Here is a 19,765-nt window from a genome sequence, read left to right on the forward strand (position 1 = left end):
ATATTCTGTTGAAGATTTTCTGGGAAAATACCACAATTTCTTTTGGCTTGATATCACTTCAGTGTGACTCTCCTTTTAAAAAGCACCATATTCCTTTACCCTGTTTTTCCTCCAAATTAAAAAAAAATATTGACTAGTTACTAGTTCTTTTGTTGTTCAGTCATTTTTTTTTTTTTCAATCATGTCCAACTCTTTATGATTCAATTTGGGATTTTCTTGGCAAAGATATTGGAGTGGTTTGTCATTTCCTTCTCCAGCTGATTTTATAGATAAGCAATCTGAGGAAATTTGATTTGCATAGTGTCACACAATTAGTGTCTAAAGCCAGATTTTGATTCAGGAAGATGAGTCTTTTTGACTCCGAGCCCAGAACTCTATCTATTGTACCACCTAATTGTTCATTAGCAGTTCGAGGTATCAATTAAAAAAATCAAATCCTGACTAGAGTAATTACTTCTTAAAAATAGAATAGTCACTAACACATGGATGTATATACTTGGAAATGAGCATTATAATGCTCATTCTCAAAAGCTGCATTCTACACAGATTCTTGACTTCTTACAAAATGTCATTGATAATCTCCATTTTCCTTCATGATAACTTAATTATGATAATAACATATTGCATAAATCTCTCTTTCTATGTGTATATATATATATATGAATTATCCCTAAGGAATTAGATATCTTACTGGTGAATTGTCTGGTTCCAATAGCAAAATTTCTTTGATATAGTGAATAAGTTCATTTCAAAATAAAATTCTTAAGTTTTCTTAGGCTTGAAACTAATTTGTTATTTTTGTTATATTTATGATTCAGCAATCATGTTGTTATTTACTTTCATTAAAATATTAAGTATAAACAAATAGGCTAGGAATAGTATTTGAAACAAATTCTTTATAGTCAAATTTAAATTAGCATTATAAATCAACTATTCTTGAGTAACTAGACATAAAGTTAAACAGCAACTGCTTTCACAAATTCCTCAACAGCTTTGTAAAATTAAAATTTTGTTTTCTCTCTTCAGTCGTTCTCGAAAGAAAATGCAGACTGTGTCAAACATCTCCATTACAGGAATGTTGATAATGTATCTGCTTGCTGCCCTGTTTGGTTACCTTAGCTTCTATGGTAAGTCAAAACTATTTTTTAAAAAACCTTCATTTGGCACCCTGAGTATTTAGAATTGTTGTAGTGATTTTGGATAAAAAACACAACCTATTGTGGCATTTATTCATTTAATATGCTGTTTCAATATGCTACTTTAGAAAATGGTATTAAAAGAGTCTAACTAACAGGCTCTGAGAATGTATCAGCCCAACAACATTTTGTAAAATTCTCACTCTCAAATTAGATAATTTCCTTTTATAAAAGATAATATGTGTTTTTCTCTCTACAGCTACTGATTTACCCCAGTCCAAGTTTTGATGATATAGAGCAGGGCTTCTTTAATTTTTTCCAGTCAAGACTCCTTTTTACTTGAGAAATATTTACATGATCCCAGGTACAGAGGGATATAAAATAGGCATGCAAGTCAAATATTTACTGATAATAAATCATAATTTCATGACACCCACATTTAGTTACATGAACTTATATAGGATCATGACTGACAGTTTAAGAAACTTTGCTATAGAATACAATATGCTTGTTTTCTAAGTAAATATCAGAGACTGCATAATAAGCCCAAGCTTTTAAATAGTCTTAGTGCAAATTTAAATGGAGCATTATTTTAGCTTAATAACTTACTCTTTCCTAAAATAGCATGTTTTTTATATCAGTTCTTTATGTCAAAGGGTGAGTCTCATGTAGATTTAACTTCTAATGGTATATCTCATAGTTCCTTCACTTCAGGAGATTCAAAGACAATCCAAGAATACCAATGAAAATCTTGAAATTACAATTACTTATATGGCTTATACAAATTGGATTATAGTCATCATTCAGCTTCTATGAGGCACTTTTGAAAAATCATAAAGAAGAGGATTATGATTTATGGTTCCTGAATGCAATACAGATGTGTAGGCATTCTGTGAGATTAAAATGCACTAGAACTATCTCATTAAATACATTCATGGATAATGTTTATTAAGGAGCTAGTGATCCACATGAAAATGATAGAACTGGCTAATGTTAAATGTAAACAGAAACATATATTTGAGGCAAGAATAGTTCAATTTCATTGTAGTATCTATGGACTATTTGAATGTCAATTTGAATTGGACTAGCCAACCACTCTAACCCCTATCCCTTGATCTATTTCATGACTAATTACTTTGCTGTCCTAGGCTCTAAGGCAAATAAGGATTCTTATATTCTTCATAAATTAATATGAATAGACATTTTTCTTATTAATTAGTTCTGAATCTACCAATTTTAATAAGTACTGACTTTGACAACTATCCCTCCCTTAAACACAATTGATGCACGTGTTAAAAGACATCACCTATCCCATTTTATCATTTTTTGCCTACTCCAAAGTCCTATGGAGACAAGCAAATGATGAAACAGTAGATGGGGATACACTGGAAACTGTAGTCATAAGACTATATAACAGGAAGCTCACAGCATAGGGTCATCTCACTAAGCTGAAGCAGCAGTGGATGTCTATGCAGCCCTTTTGAAGAACTACACTGCTTAGCTCTTGGAATGAGGAAGGAGTTACTAAAATTGTCTATTTCACCCAAACCTGGCTTGCTTATTGCAGCAGGTAGGAACCTCATCCTGCAGTAAAAACACATACAAACAAAAAGAATAGGAAAACTTTTGTAAAGATGTACCATTCACCATTGGTACATGGAATATGTGCACATTTATGGACAATATGAAAGATGAAGAGCTCATAACTCAGTTTTGTTTTTTGCAATTTTTTTGCATTGAATTTTTGCATTCAAGTTGCAAGCCTGAATGGAGCAAAGTTGAAGGCCAGATTACTGAAGTTGAAGTTAGATACACATTTTTCTGTAGTGGTCATAATAATGGAGAGTGCTGTCAAGCTGGAATAGGTTTCACAATCAAAACTAATCTAGTTAACAAATTTATATGTTTACTGAAAGGAGTGGACCACAGGTTCATGGCATTTGGATTATCACTTGTAGGAAAGTATCACACCATTATCATCAGTGAATATTCTCCCAAATGATGATGAGATCAAAGAAAAAAATTATGAAAACCTGGAGACCTTCCTCATCAAAGTGCTGAAGAGGACAAGCTTGTAATTCTGAGTGACTTTAATATTAGAGAAAGCACAAATTCTCAGACATGACAGAGTTCTTGGGAGGAATAGAGTCAAAATTGGCACAATAATAATCTTTTGAAGACTTGTGCATCTCATGACCTTTTCATCACTGATGCTATCTTCTGATTAATGAAATAAAATAAAGCTTTGTAATGCACCCTCATAGAAAGCATTTGATAGACTATGTCATTGTAAGAAGATAGACAAAATATGAGTGACAAAGGTGATGTCTAGCACAGCACTAGACTGATCAAATACTTTTCCTTCAAAATTAAACATTTGTATTTAACAAAAGTAGCAGCTCCAAGGCAAGATAATTACCAGAAGATGTAGTTCAATAGCACTTCTCTGTGGGTGAACTGTTTATTATGAACATGAAGTGAAACCTGAGTCAACTCACATCTGGCAACAGTGGAAAGGAAAATCAATGGGCAGTTTCCAGAGTTTTGGTGTATAACTCTACTTTTACTCCTTTAGGCCAGAATACTCACAAACACTGAGACTGGTTTGAAGGAAATGATGGGGAAATTCAGAAGCTGCTAAACAAAAAATGAGTACTCCAGAGGTCTTACCATGAGGATAGTTCATTCATTTCAAAGAAGGCAGCATTTAACATGATCAAAAATAAAGTGCAAATGAAGCTTAGAGACATTCAGGACTCTTGGCAGATGAAATTCAGTTTTATGCTGATAGTAACAATCCAAAGTGCTTTTATGATGCCCTAAAGGCTATTTATGGTCCAAAGATCTATGATGCATCTCAACTATTCAGCATTAGTGGGGCCACTAATTAGTGATAAAGGAAAAGGACACAATATTCATGAATCTGACCAAGGCGTTTAATACTATCAATCATGAAGATTTGTGAAATATCATAGCAAAATTTGGTCACCTAGAGAAGTTCATCACTGAGCTGAACTGCCAAACATTCAAATTCTACTGCAAAAAGTTCTAATGAGGCTGTGCATCTTGTTTGAATGGCAAACATATATTTGCCTAAAAGAATATTTTATGGAGAACTCACACAAGGCAAGTGCTCACATGGAGATAAGAAGCGGCAAGTGTTAAGCAATACAGGACTCTCTAAAGGTCTCTCTGAAGAACTTTGGAATAGATTATGAAGCATGGAAGGCATACCTCACCCAGCATGGTGACTTTCATTCAAGAAGGCACTGTACTCTAGGAGCAAATCAAAATTACAATAGCTTTAAAAAAATGTGAGATGCACAAATTTAGACACTTCTACTCCAAATAGTCGTTTAAGAATTATTCTGGGTCTATAGTAGACCCTTAAGAACTTTTCTTGGTTTGGTCAGTCTGACACATTGCATAACGGGGTCATTTTGCTCTTCTTTTGAACATTTGACAACCAAACCACCAGCTATGGTAAGACTAGGTCATCCCTTTATAGGAGTTCTTGAGATTTGTATCACTCTTCTCTTGGTTTGTCTTGGTTTCAATAAAATCTATTTCCCTCTTGCATAGTTTCAGACCAATTGTTGGCTTTTATCCCTTTTTCTATTATTAGTACAAATCAGATCTTGTAAATTGTGCTGGTAGCAGGCTTTCTTCCATTGTACTTCCCAAGCTCTTCTCTTGTGGTGTGAGCATGTGTTGCCTAGGAGTAGGTTCTGGGCTCTAGTTTGGCTCTCCCTTATGCTAGTTATGAGGTTACAGGCAGGGAGAAGATTGGATATTCATGGGTTTCTTGTTTGGACCTGTCTACTTCCTTTCTGGCCTAGTCCTGTCTCCTGCTATGGCTCTGTTTTTGATTATCTGTATTTTGTGCTTCCAGGTACTTGTCTATTCCTGTCTCCAAATGTGACTCAGATATGGGCTTCGTAGGCATTTTGCTATGCTCTAAATTCTTGGGCACTGGTCTGGCCTTGCCCTTTCTCTTTTGGCCTTGGTAGAGATGCCCAGAGCCTCTATTTCCTCAGTGCCTGTCTGGTCATTTCTTTTGTTATGACTTGAACAGGAGCTACATGGGTCTTGTGCTAGGAGGTAGTCTGGTTCTATCTTTTGTTGTGAATATGAGCTACTTATAAAGATGCTATACTTATAGCATCTTCTGCCTAGTTGATCCCTATTTAGTCTCCAAAGTTGTTGACAATCTTCTTGTGGAGTCCTGGGCATTTTGGACTTTCATTATCATTGTTCCTTCTAATGAATGTTTAGAGTTTATTGAGTTTTTTTAAAACTTCAATCTATATTCAGACTCCATCAGCTCTTTCTCTGGGGACAGATAGCATTTTTCATCATAAATCCTTTAGAGTAGTTATCTTGGATCATTGTGTTGCTGAGAATAGCTGTCATTCACAGCTGATCATCTTACTGTATTGCTGTTACTGTGTATAGTGTTCTTTGGGTTCTATTCATTTCACTTTGCATCAATTCATGTAGATCTCTGAGGTCTTAATAAACCATCACATTAGCAGAAGTCTCCTTATTTGTCTTTTATCTCATTATTGAGCATCTTTATCATCAAAAAGTCTTGCTCAAGAAATGTTTATAAGTCCTTCCCAAATGACAATTAAAAAGTCCAGTCTTTTCTTAGCCTTTTTAAGTTACATTTTAATTGTACAAGATTCCATTAATCCTAAAAATATTATGATTGTATTCATACATCTTTGTGGAAGGGGCTTTGGAATTTGGTATTAAATATCATTTGCACTGATTTGGTAAACCAAATTGTTCATGTCAGGTTTAATGTTGGAGTGAGGCAGCACCAAGAGAAAGTTTTCCTTGTTTTTGTTTTACTTTCTCTTAGGAAAGTAGTAGATATTAATTAATTGTTGATGTGAACCTTATCATGATTACATAAAGTACCTCTGCTATTGTTTTTCTTCTTTTGGTGTCATTTCCTTTATTTTTTTTATGGTAGATAAGGCATGCAATTCTGTCACACATAAATCTTTTTGTTTCAAAACTAATCTCTTCTTTTACTCAAATGTAGAATAAACCAATTTTTCCTTTAAAATGTTTTATTATCTTTTGTTTTTATCTCACTTTCATTTCCAAATATTTCCCCTTCCCTACACAAAGAGCTATCTCTGTACCAAAGAATTTTAGAAGAGAACAAAAGAAAAGCAGTTCAGAAAAACTAACACACACATCAATCAAGTCTTAATAATGGATGCAATATTCTATGCCCATAATCTTTCTTATCTCCATAAAGAAGGGAAGGTGGTGCATTATTTCTTTTTTAGAGATAAACTTAATACTAGTAATTACATAGAAATAAATTTTAACATTTGGATTTTGTTGTTGTTCCTTTCATTTACATATTGTAGTTGTGTATATTATTTTCTTTGTTGTGCATACTTTGTTCTTATCAGTCTTCCCATGCTTCTCTATATTCTTCATATCTAAAGGTATAGCAATATTTCATTACATTCATATATTGTAGTTTGCTTAGCCATTCCCCAATTGACATTTATTTACTTTCCCCTCAGTTCTTTGCTTTAACTTTAATATTAGAGAAATTATTACTGGGTCATCATAATTCCCATTCCATTTCCCAGTCAAGCTCCCCTCTGCTCTGGATCCCAGCATGATGTTCTAACCATTAGAAAAGATTAAATCATGAGGAAATCTGCCTCTAATGGGAGGGGCTAGATGCCCTTTGATCACTGTGTCTCTTTTAATACCCAATCCTACCACTATAAGGATGGTTTTACTTGTGGTCTAGCAATTATCTAGGACATGCTATTTTTTTAATGCACATTGACATGCTATCCTATTTAACATAACTAATTTTAATTTGACTCTACTGACTTTCTTTTTCTTTATGTAGGAGAAGTTGAAGATGAATTACTCCATGCTTATACAAAGGTGTATACATTTGACACCCCAATTCTCCTGGTTCGTTTAGCAGTTCTTGTAGCAGTCACACTCACAGTGCCTATTGTCTTGTTCCCAGTAAGTAAAAAGAGCTTTGGAAGAAGAAACATACTTGAAAGCTTACTGGATTTGATATTAATTTAATAGTGGTGTAAATTTAGGAAAACCTTAAGTAAGGATGATTTTACTTTTGGATTTAGCATTTTCATAATGCCCATAAAAATCTTATTTGCAAACTAATTAATTGTAATGAGTATATTTTATGTGGAAAATCAATCACAATAGATTTTTTTTTTACCACAACTTCAGAAAATAAATTATGGATAGCTGTCCACTGAATTAATAAAATGACAGCCAGGGATTCAAATAATGACAGAAAAATAAAGTTGTGACCATATATTTTAGAATAACTTAACAGTTTCATTTTTATTCTGAAAGTGTTTCATTTTGCCTTTTGGCAGCTACATACAAAAACTGCCTTCAGGGCTACTCCTTAGTTATTAAGAAATCAGTTTCCTGTGAAGGCAATTAGATATCAAAATCAAATTTCAGAAAAAGAGTTAGAATAATTCATTATTTTCTTAAACGTGTTACCATTTAGTTAACAGCACTTAATAAATATTCTCTCCCAAATGAGCTTTGTCCCACTTTGGAATTGATAGACTCCCTTTCCTTAACAGATACTGTATTATCCTCAAGTTTGGAGGACAGAGTTGTTGGTGATTCTATAAACCATCCAGTAGAACTGGTAGGGAGAATACAGATAAAATGAATGAAGAGCATATTGAATTCTTGTAAAATTAATGCCTTTTAAAAATCTGAATTTCCTCATTTATCTTAAAGGAGAGGAAAACCAAGAAATTCAATAATTAATATCATTATGCACAGAACATTCTGTATAGTGCCAAACATATGACTAGTACTCTGAAAATGTTATATGATTATGATGGTTACTTTTAAGTACAATACAAGGCTTTATGGTCATGTATTCCATATATACATTTCCATTTGATTATTATAACAATCCTATGAGGTAGATAATATAAATTTTGAGTATTCTTATTTTCCACATTTGGAGGCCCAGAGAAGTTAATTGACATTCCCAAAATCAAACAGCAATTAATGGCAGAATTAGAACTAGAAGCCATCTCCTGAATTCTTATTCAATCAAACTTTTTCCAGATCTCTTCATCTGGCTCAATAGTAGTTTAGGAAGGCCAGCAAATTTTTTTGATTCCCTCTTCTTTTCCTCTTCCTCCTTCTAGTCCTTCTTCTTCCATATACTAACTGATCTATTTAACAGTGGACCCAGAATTAATTCTGGCTTTGTCATCTCATCATGTTCCATAGATTCAATTATCATCTCTCAGAAGATACTTCTCAGATCCATAGATTTCAGATCTATATTAGAGCTAACCCTAAAACTTGTTTCCTATCCAGTCTCTCTCTCTCTCTCTCTCTCTCTTCTTTCTCTCTCTTCCTCTCTCTCTCTCCCTCCCTCTCTCTCCCCCCCTTCTCTCCCCCTCCCTCTCTCTCTCCTTCTCTCTCTTCCTCTCTCTCTCTCTCCCTTCCTCTCTCTCCCCCCTCTTTCCCCCTCCCTCTCTCTCTCCTCTCTCTCTCTCTCTCTCTCTCTCCTCTCTCTCCTTCCCTCTCTCTCCCTCTTCTCTCTCTCTCTCTCTCTCTCCTCTCTCTCTCTCTCTCTCTCTCTCTCTCACACACACACACACACACACACACACACACACACATCTTAAACTCAAGGTGTCTAAAACTGAATTCATTATTGCTCTTTCTCTTCCTCTCTCCCCAGCTATTCTTTTCTTTGATTAACTTTGCTACTACTGTCCAAGATAGTCATCTTCCTAGAATGGAACCATAAGTTTCACTTCAACTCTTCATTTTCTCTCACTGCCCTCTCCCCCATCCTGATCCAATCAATTGCCCTATCTTCTACACTGATTTATGTACATTTTTTAGTATATTCTCTCCCTCATTATACTGATTTCTTTCAGAGAAGGTACCTTTTTTGCCTTTCATTGTATCTCTAGTAGTTAACATAGTGCCTGACACATACTTCTTAATCTTTTTTCCCATTCAGCAAGTTCTTTTTGAAGAGTTATTTTCTTTAGTGAGATTTTGCTCATCTTTTACCATTTGGTCAATTCTAATTTTTATGGAGTTATTTTCTTCTACAGTATTTTTGTGCCTTTTTTCCTAAGCTATTAATTCTCTTCTCATAAATTTCTAGCATTGGTTTCATATATTTTCCCAACTTTTATCTATTACTTTTATTTGACTTTGAAAAAACTGTTTCTCATGTTCCTTTACAGATTCGCACATCAGTGATCACGCTGTTATTCCCCAAAAGGCCCTTCAGTTGGATAAGACACTTCCTGATTGCAGCAATTCTCATTGCACTTAATAATGTCCTCGTAATTCTTGTGCCAACTATAAAATATATTTTTGGATTCATAGGTAGGTATCAAAAATGTTTTTAATTATTGAATTCTCATCCTTCTCTAGACAGAATCTGGTTAAACAAACCAGATTAATTAAATTAAACAAAATTAAACTTCAGATCACAGGGTCACAGATTAATAAATGCAGAGAAACTTCAATTCATGTAGTCAAACCCTCTCATTTTTCAATTGCTATCTAGAGATATATAATCAATAATCTATGGTATATCATGGGATTTTCCAAGCATACATTAGGATTTAACAGTATTTAACATTGATATGGCTCATTTGTTGCATTTCTCTTACTATTAGTTTTATGCCACATCCATTTACACATTGGTAAAAATGACTCTTCTTTCTCCTCCTAAAAAAGCAACTGTCATTGTTGGAGGTGTTATGAAAAGATAGGCACACAAATACATTATTTGTAATATTGCAAAATGATAAAACACCAGTTTCAGGTAAGTGGCCCAGTGAATAGAGCATTAGGCCTAGTAGTATTATATTTAACATTAATATATTCATTTCTCTATATTCTGCTAGCTTATTTTCCTTATTCTTTTTAAAATCTAGTTTTAAGGAAATCTGAAACAAATTTTAATATTTCCTAATAAATTACCATAATCAATTAGCTCGTAGCCATCACCTCACTTTATACAATATAATTTATTAAATGAACTGAAAAAATAATTTTCCCCATAGCATTTTCTTCTCTCTTTTTTTCTGTGTCTGATTCTGTAACTTTGTTTACACACACACACACACACACACACACACACACACACACACTCATTCACTTAATCATCCCCCACTAATCGCCTAGGATTGAATCAATGGTATGTTACTGGCTACACAATTTAATAATAGTGTAACAAACAAAAAATAAAGCCATGGTTAATTATAATATCACTTATGAGAAAGTTATTTTTAACAAAGTTACCTTTAACCATTAACATAATTACTGATTTCTCAGTTATGGAAATACATTTCCTGTTCCACTTTTCTGTTTTCTCAGAAATCTTTTGGGGTTTTAATATATATATTTCACAAAATGAGAATTAAAACAGTTTTCTTAGAAAGTTTGTTTTTAATTCCCTTTCATACTCCAGTCAGTCCCTTTTTATCTACAACTCTTCAAAATGCCAGTTAAACTCAATTTCTTCATAGTCCTTAAAGAATGATAGTTAAACTATAACTAGTCAAGAATCCATTGGTATTTAAAGGGATAGATAACCTATGTGGTAAACTCTATGAAGATGTTCTTAATGATATCATATTGCTGAGAGCTGTATTTGGCTTCCATATGTGGAAGTGGAGTAGTTTACTTATCATGTGTATCATTAATAATTTCATTAAATACCTTGATTTCTCTTCAGGTGCATCTTCTGCTACAATGCTAATTTTCATTCTCCCAGCTGCCTTTTACCTTCGACTAGTTAAAAAAGAACCTTTAAGATCACCTCAGAAGATTGGGGTAAGTTAACTTGCAGAAGCATATTGTGAATCCCCTTAAACAAAAGTTCATCTTCAATTGCTTCCTTATGTAAAAAAGAAAATGTACGTATTGTTCAAGGAGGAAAATGCCACATGAAGACCATAGTGTGTCAGACATATATGTTTATAATCTCTCAAATTGGGGTGAGGTGATTTCCTTTACTTGTACACACACACCCATACACACACTTCAAGATTCTGATGAGTCTAGAACTTTACAAATTTAAAACTTTACAAAGTTGACAAGCCTGATTTACTCGGCAGTATGTCATGTAGGCAATGAGACTTTCTTATTAATAATGTATACCTGTGCATTGAGAGCGTTATCTTTGGTAGATGAAACACAAAGAATCACAATAATTGTTTTGATTACCCAGAAATAGGAATAGATCTTTTAATAGTGATAAAAATTTTGTTCAGAAAAACATGTTTCCATTTGTCAAAAAGAGGATTTTATTTTCAGTTAGGCAAACATTAGAAAACTTTATTTCTTACTCACATTTATATAGCACTTTCAAGTTTTACCAAACACATTCCTTCCAGTTTGAGGAGGTACAACCAGGTATAAGAGTTACTAGTGCTGCTTTATCTCTTGGTGACCTCTAGCACCTTAGTCTCTCAAAAGCTACAACTTTTTGATTTATTATGAAATATTTATAGTTAAAATGCAACCTCAGTATTTTTATCAAGTCCATTTCAGACTATATTTCAGAGAAAAAGAGAGAGAAAGAAGACAAAGAGACACTATGACAGAGAGAAAGAGAGAACAGTGTTTCTGAACTTGAGCTATATCTGTCAATCCTTGAAACATGCTTTTCTACTCATGCTATAATAGAATATGTCTTTCTAATATTTCTTGAATCCTTCTTGACCCTTCTTGTGACAGTTCTATATAAGATGGTAATACACCATCTTGATATAAAAATTCCCTCCTTACATGGGACCATAAATTCTTGTTCTTCTCTGCTACATGCAGTCAGCTTTCATGCAACTGGCCATTTGGAATTAAGGAAGAGATGACATCATTATTCATTTTTGTCTCTTTGTTTTTGTTTGTTTGTGAATCAGGGCACGTAGATTGTAGTTTCAGCTCTGACTTTATACTGTTTGTGTGACCTTGGTAAATAACAGTCTCTGTGAATCCTAATTTTTAGGAGGAATCTAAAACATTTTCTATTCCAATCCCATATTTTACTTACAAGGAAACATTGACTAAGTCCAAATCATGTATAAATCTTAGAACTAGTGCGTGAAAGACCTAGTTTTAGGACTTACTGCATCATGCCACTTAATTTGAATAAGCATGGTTATATAATGTATAATTTATCTGAATATAAACTAAAAAAATACAAAATTATGATTATTTATGTCAAGGTTCTACAACTGATATTAATATGTTAAATAATCAATAAATTGAAAAAAGTTAATCTCTTGTCATTAGTGCTGCTTTGTCTCTTGGTGACCTCTAACACTTCAGTCTCTCAAAGACTATAACTTTTTTATTTATTATGAAATATCTGTAATTAAAATGCAACTTACAGTATCTCTATCAAGTCCATTTCAGATTATATTACACACACACACACACACACACACACACACACACACACACAGATGCCTACACTCAAATATGCACACATAAACTTATGCACCCAAATATACACAACTCCTCCTTCAAAGAAAGATAATAATGAGGAAGGATATCCTTGATTGGTTAAACCTGGCTTTACTGAGGACTAGGTACAAATACATTCATACATACTTAGGCAGAATGAAAGGATGAGCATTCATTTAACATATTCACTCAATTCATGAAAAGATTGCTTGCAACTGAATATTTATATGTTGAACAATATTTTCCCATTGACTTCCACTAAATTTTGGAAATGTCTTTGGATTAAAGGATATGTTAATATTGAAGAAACTTTGTCATGAAAATGTAATAAAAACTAACAATATTTTACTATAAGGATATCCTACTTTTGTAAACATTAACTTTTTCAATTGGTTGTCAAATGCAACCCCTGGAAGAAGATGGTTAGGTGAACAAATCAATCACTATAATGTTACACACACATTTGAAAGAATACATGGATATAAATATAAAACAAAATATTTCTGATTCATTAAAAGTTCTTGATTACTGTATAGGACTTATTAAATTATGTAAGACTGGTTAGATTAATTCAGATACTTACATAAATTCCCTAGTAAGAAGATTCACATGGAATTTTTAAACAGAGCCAGAAGTCAGTATAAGCAATCTCTAATAAATTAATGTCAACACTTTAAGGACCTGAAAGTTTATCATTATGGTTATTTTTCCCATACCACAACCTCTCAATATCTTTGTATATAGTATTCAAGAATAGCTATAGGCAACCTGTAGGCAACCTGGTGATGAGCCTAGTTCTTTCAATGTCCAGACAGATGAGAAATTCTCCAGTAAAAATATACTCAAAAGCTTTGCAACTTTTAAGCTCTGCAAAAGATATGATTTCTCTAGCAGAGCCTTTGAATAATCAAGGTCATCATCCTGCCACAAGAAACACCAGAGTAAAACTTTAGTAGAGGTATTAAATTGTAAATATGGTTTTGTCAGTGTAAATGTAATTACTTATTAATCCTAAAGGATCTTTTATGCCTGCTTAATATTCTGTGTGACTGATTCAATACTAAGGTTTTTAATAAAACTTCTACATGCTCTGAGCAGATGGGTAAAGACTTGCTTATTGAAATAAGGACAACCAATATACCAATCAATATACCTTACTTTATCTAGTCATAAAGCCAAAACTATGCTAAGTGAGTAATTCTTAAATTCTTTCCATATTTTCTAATGATATTTCTTCCTTTTATCAATTCTAGGCTGCCATTTTCCTTGTTGTTGGCATCATCTTTATGATTGGAAGCATGGGACTCATTATAATTGACTGGATTTACAACCCTCCAACTTCCAAGCATCATTAATCCAAGCAAAATCTATTTTCCCTTCTGGAAATGACTATGTTCTGCCCTAACAGACTATTTTTGACATCTATATTAGAATGTTTTTTAGTGAAAATCACAGGAAGAATTCAAGTAATTTCCATTAATATCACTATATCTGTGGAATATTAAACCATCATGTTTTTAAACCAACAAGTTGTTTATGTATTTAAAACCTAGGGAGAAGAGCTCTACTGTGGTTTTAATCAAGAAATTTCAGATGGCAAAAACATTTTTACTGCTGTATATGCAGAATAAGTTTTCTTCAAGACAAATTTTTTCTCATCCAGATTTTGATAGCAATCCTCACCCCAAAATACCCTCCTGCTCCACCTCCTCTCCAATCTGCTGGCTCTTCACTCCCATAAAATTTAATGGAACTGTTTTTTTTTTTTTTTAATAACATGGCTACATTGGCACAATTCATAAACTACCCTGTTAAACAAGAAGGATCAGTCACTAGAGTTCAAAACTTGGAGCTCCTTCAATATTTGTAGAATAAATGAATCATCATGACACCTTTTGTCCAGCCTGTCAGTGGCATTGAATCAATTTTGTCAAAGAGAAATTTATCAAACAGAAAAATAATCTTCAGGCAAAGGATTTATTATAATTGTTAGGAGACCTGATTAAATTCTGAGAGGGTCTTTAAAAACTACAAATCTACAGGAAGTCATTTTATCACAAAAACTGTATAATCTGGAAGTAGCTACTTTATTATTATTGTTATTTGTCCTAGGCCCCTTATAATATATGTTAATTATGTCACTGAACAAGTGCTATCCTTCTTGTCTTCCATTCTAACTCATTAGGTTTTAAGTAATCACAGATATGTGGGAGTATATGGAAGCCAGTATTGTATGATGAATTTTTATTTAAAAAACATTGAGTGCAAGAAACTGTCATTTGGTTTTTGTTCATGTATATTATCCTTTTCTGTAATTACTTTAATGTTAATATATGGCACTTTATTTTTTATTTTTTACATAGCTTTTATTTTTTTCATACTCTGGGAAAAATATATTAGTGAGATAAACAAAGTTACTTTTTATGTTTCTGTTTATTGGGAGAGCTTTGCATTTTAAGACCTAAGTTATAATTTAGTAAAATATTCTTAAATATTTACAGTAATCATCTATGTGGAAAGTTCCTTTTCTCAAAATAATTATCAGTTTTAAACTTCATCCCCTTCTTTGGATATCTAAATAAATTTTAGTTTAGACAGATGCTTATAGATTCATTAATCTTAAAAATTGAAAGCTTTGCTGTGAAAATAATGGAGATGTCTCCATCATTGAATGTGAAACTATGGATGCATACATAATTTAGTCCAGCCAGTTTAACAGATGAGAAAACTGTGATTCAGGAGAGTTGAGTTAGAATAATTTCTCAGCTAGTAATTGGCAAAATTAGAATTTGAACCCAGGTCTCCCAATTCTAAGGAAGGTGCTATTTTTTAACATATGACACTATATCCTCTATTCTTTACAATTCTTCATGGGAAAAATATAATGGTCTTTGTATTAAAAATTCACTACCCTATATTTTGGAGTTTCACTTTTTTTTAAACTTTTCAAATGAAAAACAAGTACATATTTTATATTTTATGATAAATTTTAATAAAGCAAAAAAGTTAAAGTACCATTCTCTAGCTGAAAAGATAATGGAATCTTATAAATTATTTTAAACTAAAAAGTTTCTTTGAAAATAGTTATTTTTAGTTATATTATGTACTATTTTTAATAGTATAATACTGTGAATGAATGAACTTTGCTGTGAAAATGGAATGTTTCTATTAGCTACGATAACTTTAAGGTTCCTATTTATAGAAATAAATTCAGTGAATGGCATCTTCAAAGTACATGTCCTATTATATGCATTTTAAGTTTTATCCAAAATAGTTTGAAAAACAGAAAAACATCATCCTAGTGTTTAATCTGAACTCTGTTCAATTTGAGTTTTTATCTGAACTTTAAGTAAATTAAAACAGATTAAAAGAGAAATTTGGTAAAGAATAACTTTTAAAAATCTGGGCAAAAGTAGAATCTGATCACAAAGCAATATTCTGGTTTACATTTGATGTGATTAATTTGAAAAAGTTAGCATTTTATATTGAGACACTTTTCAGAAATCATTTTACAAAAAGTAAGCTACAGGATTTCTCTCCTAGGATCTCTACAGAGAGTTCACATGTTGCAAGAAAGACATACGTTTACTATGATAAAGTAGGTAATTTAACCCTATTTATAGAGCAGATGAAATTTTATTTTCTATTTTATTTGAAAAGATTATTATTATTATTGCAGAAAGTATATATGAACACATGAGCTTTTCAAATTAATATCATTTTTATTTGATGTGTTAGAGGAACAAAGATGATTTTCTCATTTAGATGATTGAAATATAAACAACTTTTTTTCTGCATATGTTCTTAGTCTGAATGTTGTTGTCTATGCGTCACACTGTGTAGCTTAAGTTTTGAGGTTAAAAATCAAGGGTGAGGAGATTCTTTGGGGTCCCAAGAATTGCAGTGGTCACTGGAGATCAATAATGTCATCACTAAATGTATAGCAATTTGACCTAACAAATCTCTATCTCATGGTCCTCAGTAGAAGGAGGTATTAAATAAAAGGGACAGAGAAAATGCAATTTTACAAATTGTGTTAGGAAAGGCAACAAAATCAAATGAGACCTACAACCATGGGTCCAAGTCAGAAAGCAAATGGAAAGCTTGATTTAAGGGGCAATAATCTCAAAATTCAAACAGCTAAAGTTTATCATCAACTACTATCATTTGTATGTATGCCCATCCTTTTAAGAATTTTTAAAATGTTGATATTCAGATCCGAATAGCAAATAGTCACCCATGTTGACAGAGAAGTAATAAATAATCTGGTTACTAATGAATGTTGATATTATTTATTTTATTTTCTTATAAAGGGCATAGCATAAAAAGAATTAGCTAATAAGATAAAGGGGATAAAAAAAAAACAACTTTGATATGATGGATGATTTACTTAGAATACCTGCAAAGATTTTTCTAAACTTCAGATTTCATTTTGTCACTAAATAATTGCCAGTGCCTCTCCATTATAACCAGCATCAAATAGAAATGCTTCTGCTGAGGATTTAAAATTCTTCACAAACTTTCTTATTTTTCAGGGTTTTTTTTTTTTTTTACACATTATTCTCTCTATGCTTGATGATTCCTTCACATGGGAGAAAGTCAACAATTACAATCATGTAATCTTTCAACATCTGAAATTATATGCTTGTCAGTTCATTCTTTTGGGAAGAGTATCTCCTTTCATTTTGAACATGTCAGCCCTACCTTGTAGAAAATAATTTGAATGTGCTTATCCTCTTTATTTTTTCATTTTATTAGTTTGTATAGAAACATCTTTTTAAAAGTAGATTTTATTGAATTTTTTAACATCACCTACATTTCCCATCTCCTTTTTGTCTTTCCTTTTCCCTATCTCAGAAACTCATCACTTAAGATAAAGAATTTTTTCAGAAACAAGAAGAGAAACAGAAACTCAGCTAAATAAAACAATAAAACAATATTATGACAAATCTGACATTATATGCAATTTTCCACTCTTGTAAACCCAGACTACAAAGGAGCAATATTTTCTCATATTTCTTTGGTCTAACCTTATTTTTTATAACTTTGCAAAATAGTTGTCCTTTCCATATCATGGGAGTTAGAGGGTATCCTATGATCTTGAAAACTTATGTAAAATATTTTGGTCTTCCTTTTGTACCAGAGAAATTAGATTTTTTTTCCCTTTTTTATGGGGTGTTTACAGTACAAATTTGGTCATAGGCTCTGTGTCATCTGCTGGCCTTTGTTTATTGTCTGTGGTTTGCACAAAATTCCTCCAAATTTCTGTTTAACTTGCTATGCCAACTTGAAGTATAGTGAGACCATGATAGGGAAAGTTGAGATATGGAAATGATAACTATTAAGTTTAATTTGTTTTGTGGTTATTGCTCTTTCCATGCATACTGTTGTAGTCATTGTATATATTCTTTTCCTGGTTCTGCTTAATTCACATTTTCCCAGTTGACGGAAATCATTCCATGCTTCTTTGTATTCATCACAGAAATATCATTCTAATAGAAACAGTATCTTCCTATAACATAATATCTTAAGTAACATTTTTTCAAACAGTAAAAAAAAAACAAAACAGACATTTAAATAGTTAAAGTAATTCTGGAAGGACATGATAAAAAGGATTAGTTCACTTTTATTTTAGTAACTAAAATCTCCAAATACAAATTATAGAGTTGTGTTTTTTCCCCAAGAACATCAATCATCTTAATAGAGTTGCTTATTAATCATACTTCAAATGGATAACTGGGGAGAGGATTGCAAGACTAAGAACTGATTAGAAAAAGGTAAGTGAACACCTATCTTAACCTACTTAATTTACTGATGCCAATGGAAATTAAGTGATAATAAACCTAGAGTCATGAAATCAATAAGGAGCAAAATTCAGATTCAGTCTCATGGTTTAAATGTGTGGTTTTTTTTCCCCTTTGGAGAGATTGGCTTACTTTTAGTAAGTATAAATTTTACCATCATTTAAAACCAATCTTTTGTGCTACACATGGTAAGGGATTCAATTGTGAGATCACTAAGATTTTACATAATGTGTCAGAATATTATTTAATAAAAATTAAATTGAGTTAGTTTTCATAAATTCTATTTTGTCTATTCATCTTTCTTACATTTTCTAATTTGAGAAATTTCTTATTTTATCTTTTCATTCTTATAATGAGCAAGCCTTATCTTTTCATATCTCTCTCTCTTTTTTTTAATAAAATGAGGGAATTAAATTAGGTGATCAATCTCATCCTTTAAATTTTTTAGGATTTTAGGATTCCAAAAAAGAGAAACTTAATCTTGTCAATTCAATTCAATTCAATATCCATTTATTAAGCACCTACTATAGGAAAAAAAACACTAAGGAGATAGGAAACCAAGACATGCTCCAATTTTCATGGAACTTAGTGTATGAGGATGTATATTGCAGTAACTTTCTGATTATCATTTCACTATTTCTTACTACAATTTTGTTGACTTTTCCTTTATGCATTTGAAGATAGACAGACAGATAGATGGTTGATGCATAGATATATTGATATAACGATGGATATAATTATCAAATGATAGCCTGAAGTAGAGTCTGTTATACTTTAGGTAAGTTCAGAAAAGTAAATATTGTATGTTGCCTTTAAGCATAAGTTTTCCTGTTTATTCTTTTTTTTTAATCATGTCGGTTTTTACTATAGGCTTGTCTATGATTATGGTAGCTGCATCTGTTTTTCTGAATTTACCTGAAGCATAGCAATTTCAAAAAATTGTCTTGGATCATTGTATTGACCAGAGCAGTTAAGTCTTTTATGGTTGATTATTGTTACAATATTGTTGTTTCTGTGTACAATGTTCTAATTCTGTTCACTTTACTTTGTATTTAGTTCATATGCTAGGTTTTTTGGAAACCACAGTAGTATTCCATCACAATATTGCACCACAACTTATGCAGTCATTGCCTAATTAATGAGCATTCTAGTAATTCCCAATTCTTTGATATTACAAAAAAAGCTTCTAAAAATATTTTTGTAGATATAACTATGTTTCTTTGTTCTCTTTTTGATCTTAGAGGATTTTGTGTGTTTTTGTTGTTGTTTTAGAAATAGGACAAAAAATAAACAGAAGCATCATCAAAATATACAAGG

General features: G+C 32.1%; 1 protein-coding gene across 4 annotated transcripts in view; it reads left to right on the forward strand.

The window, feature by feature from the left end:
- SLC38A4 (solute carrier family 38 member 4) overlaps nucleotides 1-16,924 on the forward strand; it is a 119,850-nt gene extending 102,926 nt beyond the window's left edge. For all 4 annotated transcript variants that reach the window (XM_051962854.1, XM_051962856.1, XM_051962855.1 and 1 more), the window contains 5 exons: nucleotides 1,027-1,127; nucleotides 7,030-7,154; nucleotides 9,407-9,551; nucleotides 10,912-11,009; nucleotides 13,898-16,924. In XM_051962854.1, the coding sequence (XP_051818814.1) occupies nucleotides 1,027-1,127; nucleotides 7,030-7,154; nucleotides 9,407-9,551; nucleotides 10,912-11,009; nucleotides 13,898-13,999 (571 nt within the window). In that variant the 3' untranslated portion in view covers nucleotides 14,000-16,924. The remainder of the gene's footprint in view (nucleotides 1-1,026; nucleotides 1,128-7,029; nucleotides 7,155-9,406; nucleotides 9,552-10,911; nucleotides 11,010-13,897) is intronic.
- Nucleotides 16,925-19,765: the final 2,841 nt, after the last annotated feature.

This window comes from Antechinus flavipes, chromosome 5 (genome assembly GCF_016432865.1).
Source record: "Antechinus flavipes isolate AdamAnt ecotype Samford, QLD, Australia chromosome 5, AdamAnt_v2, whole genome shotgun sequence".
NCBI classification, from domain to species: domain Eukaryota; kingdom Metazoa; phylum Chordata; class Mammalia; order Dasyuromorphia; family Dasyuridae; genus Antechinus; species Antechinus flavipes.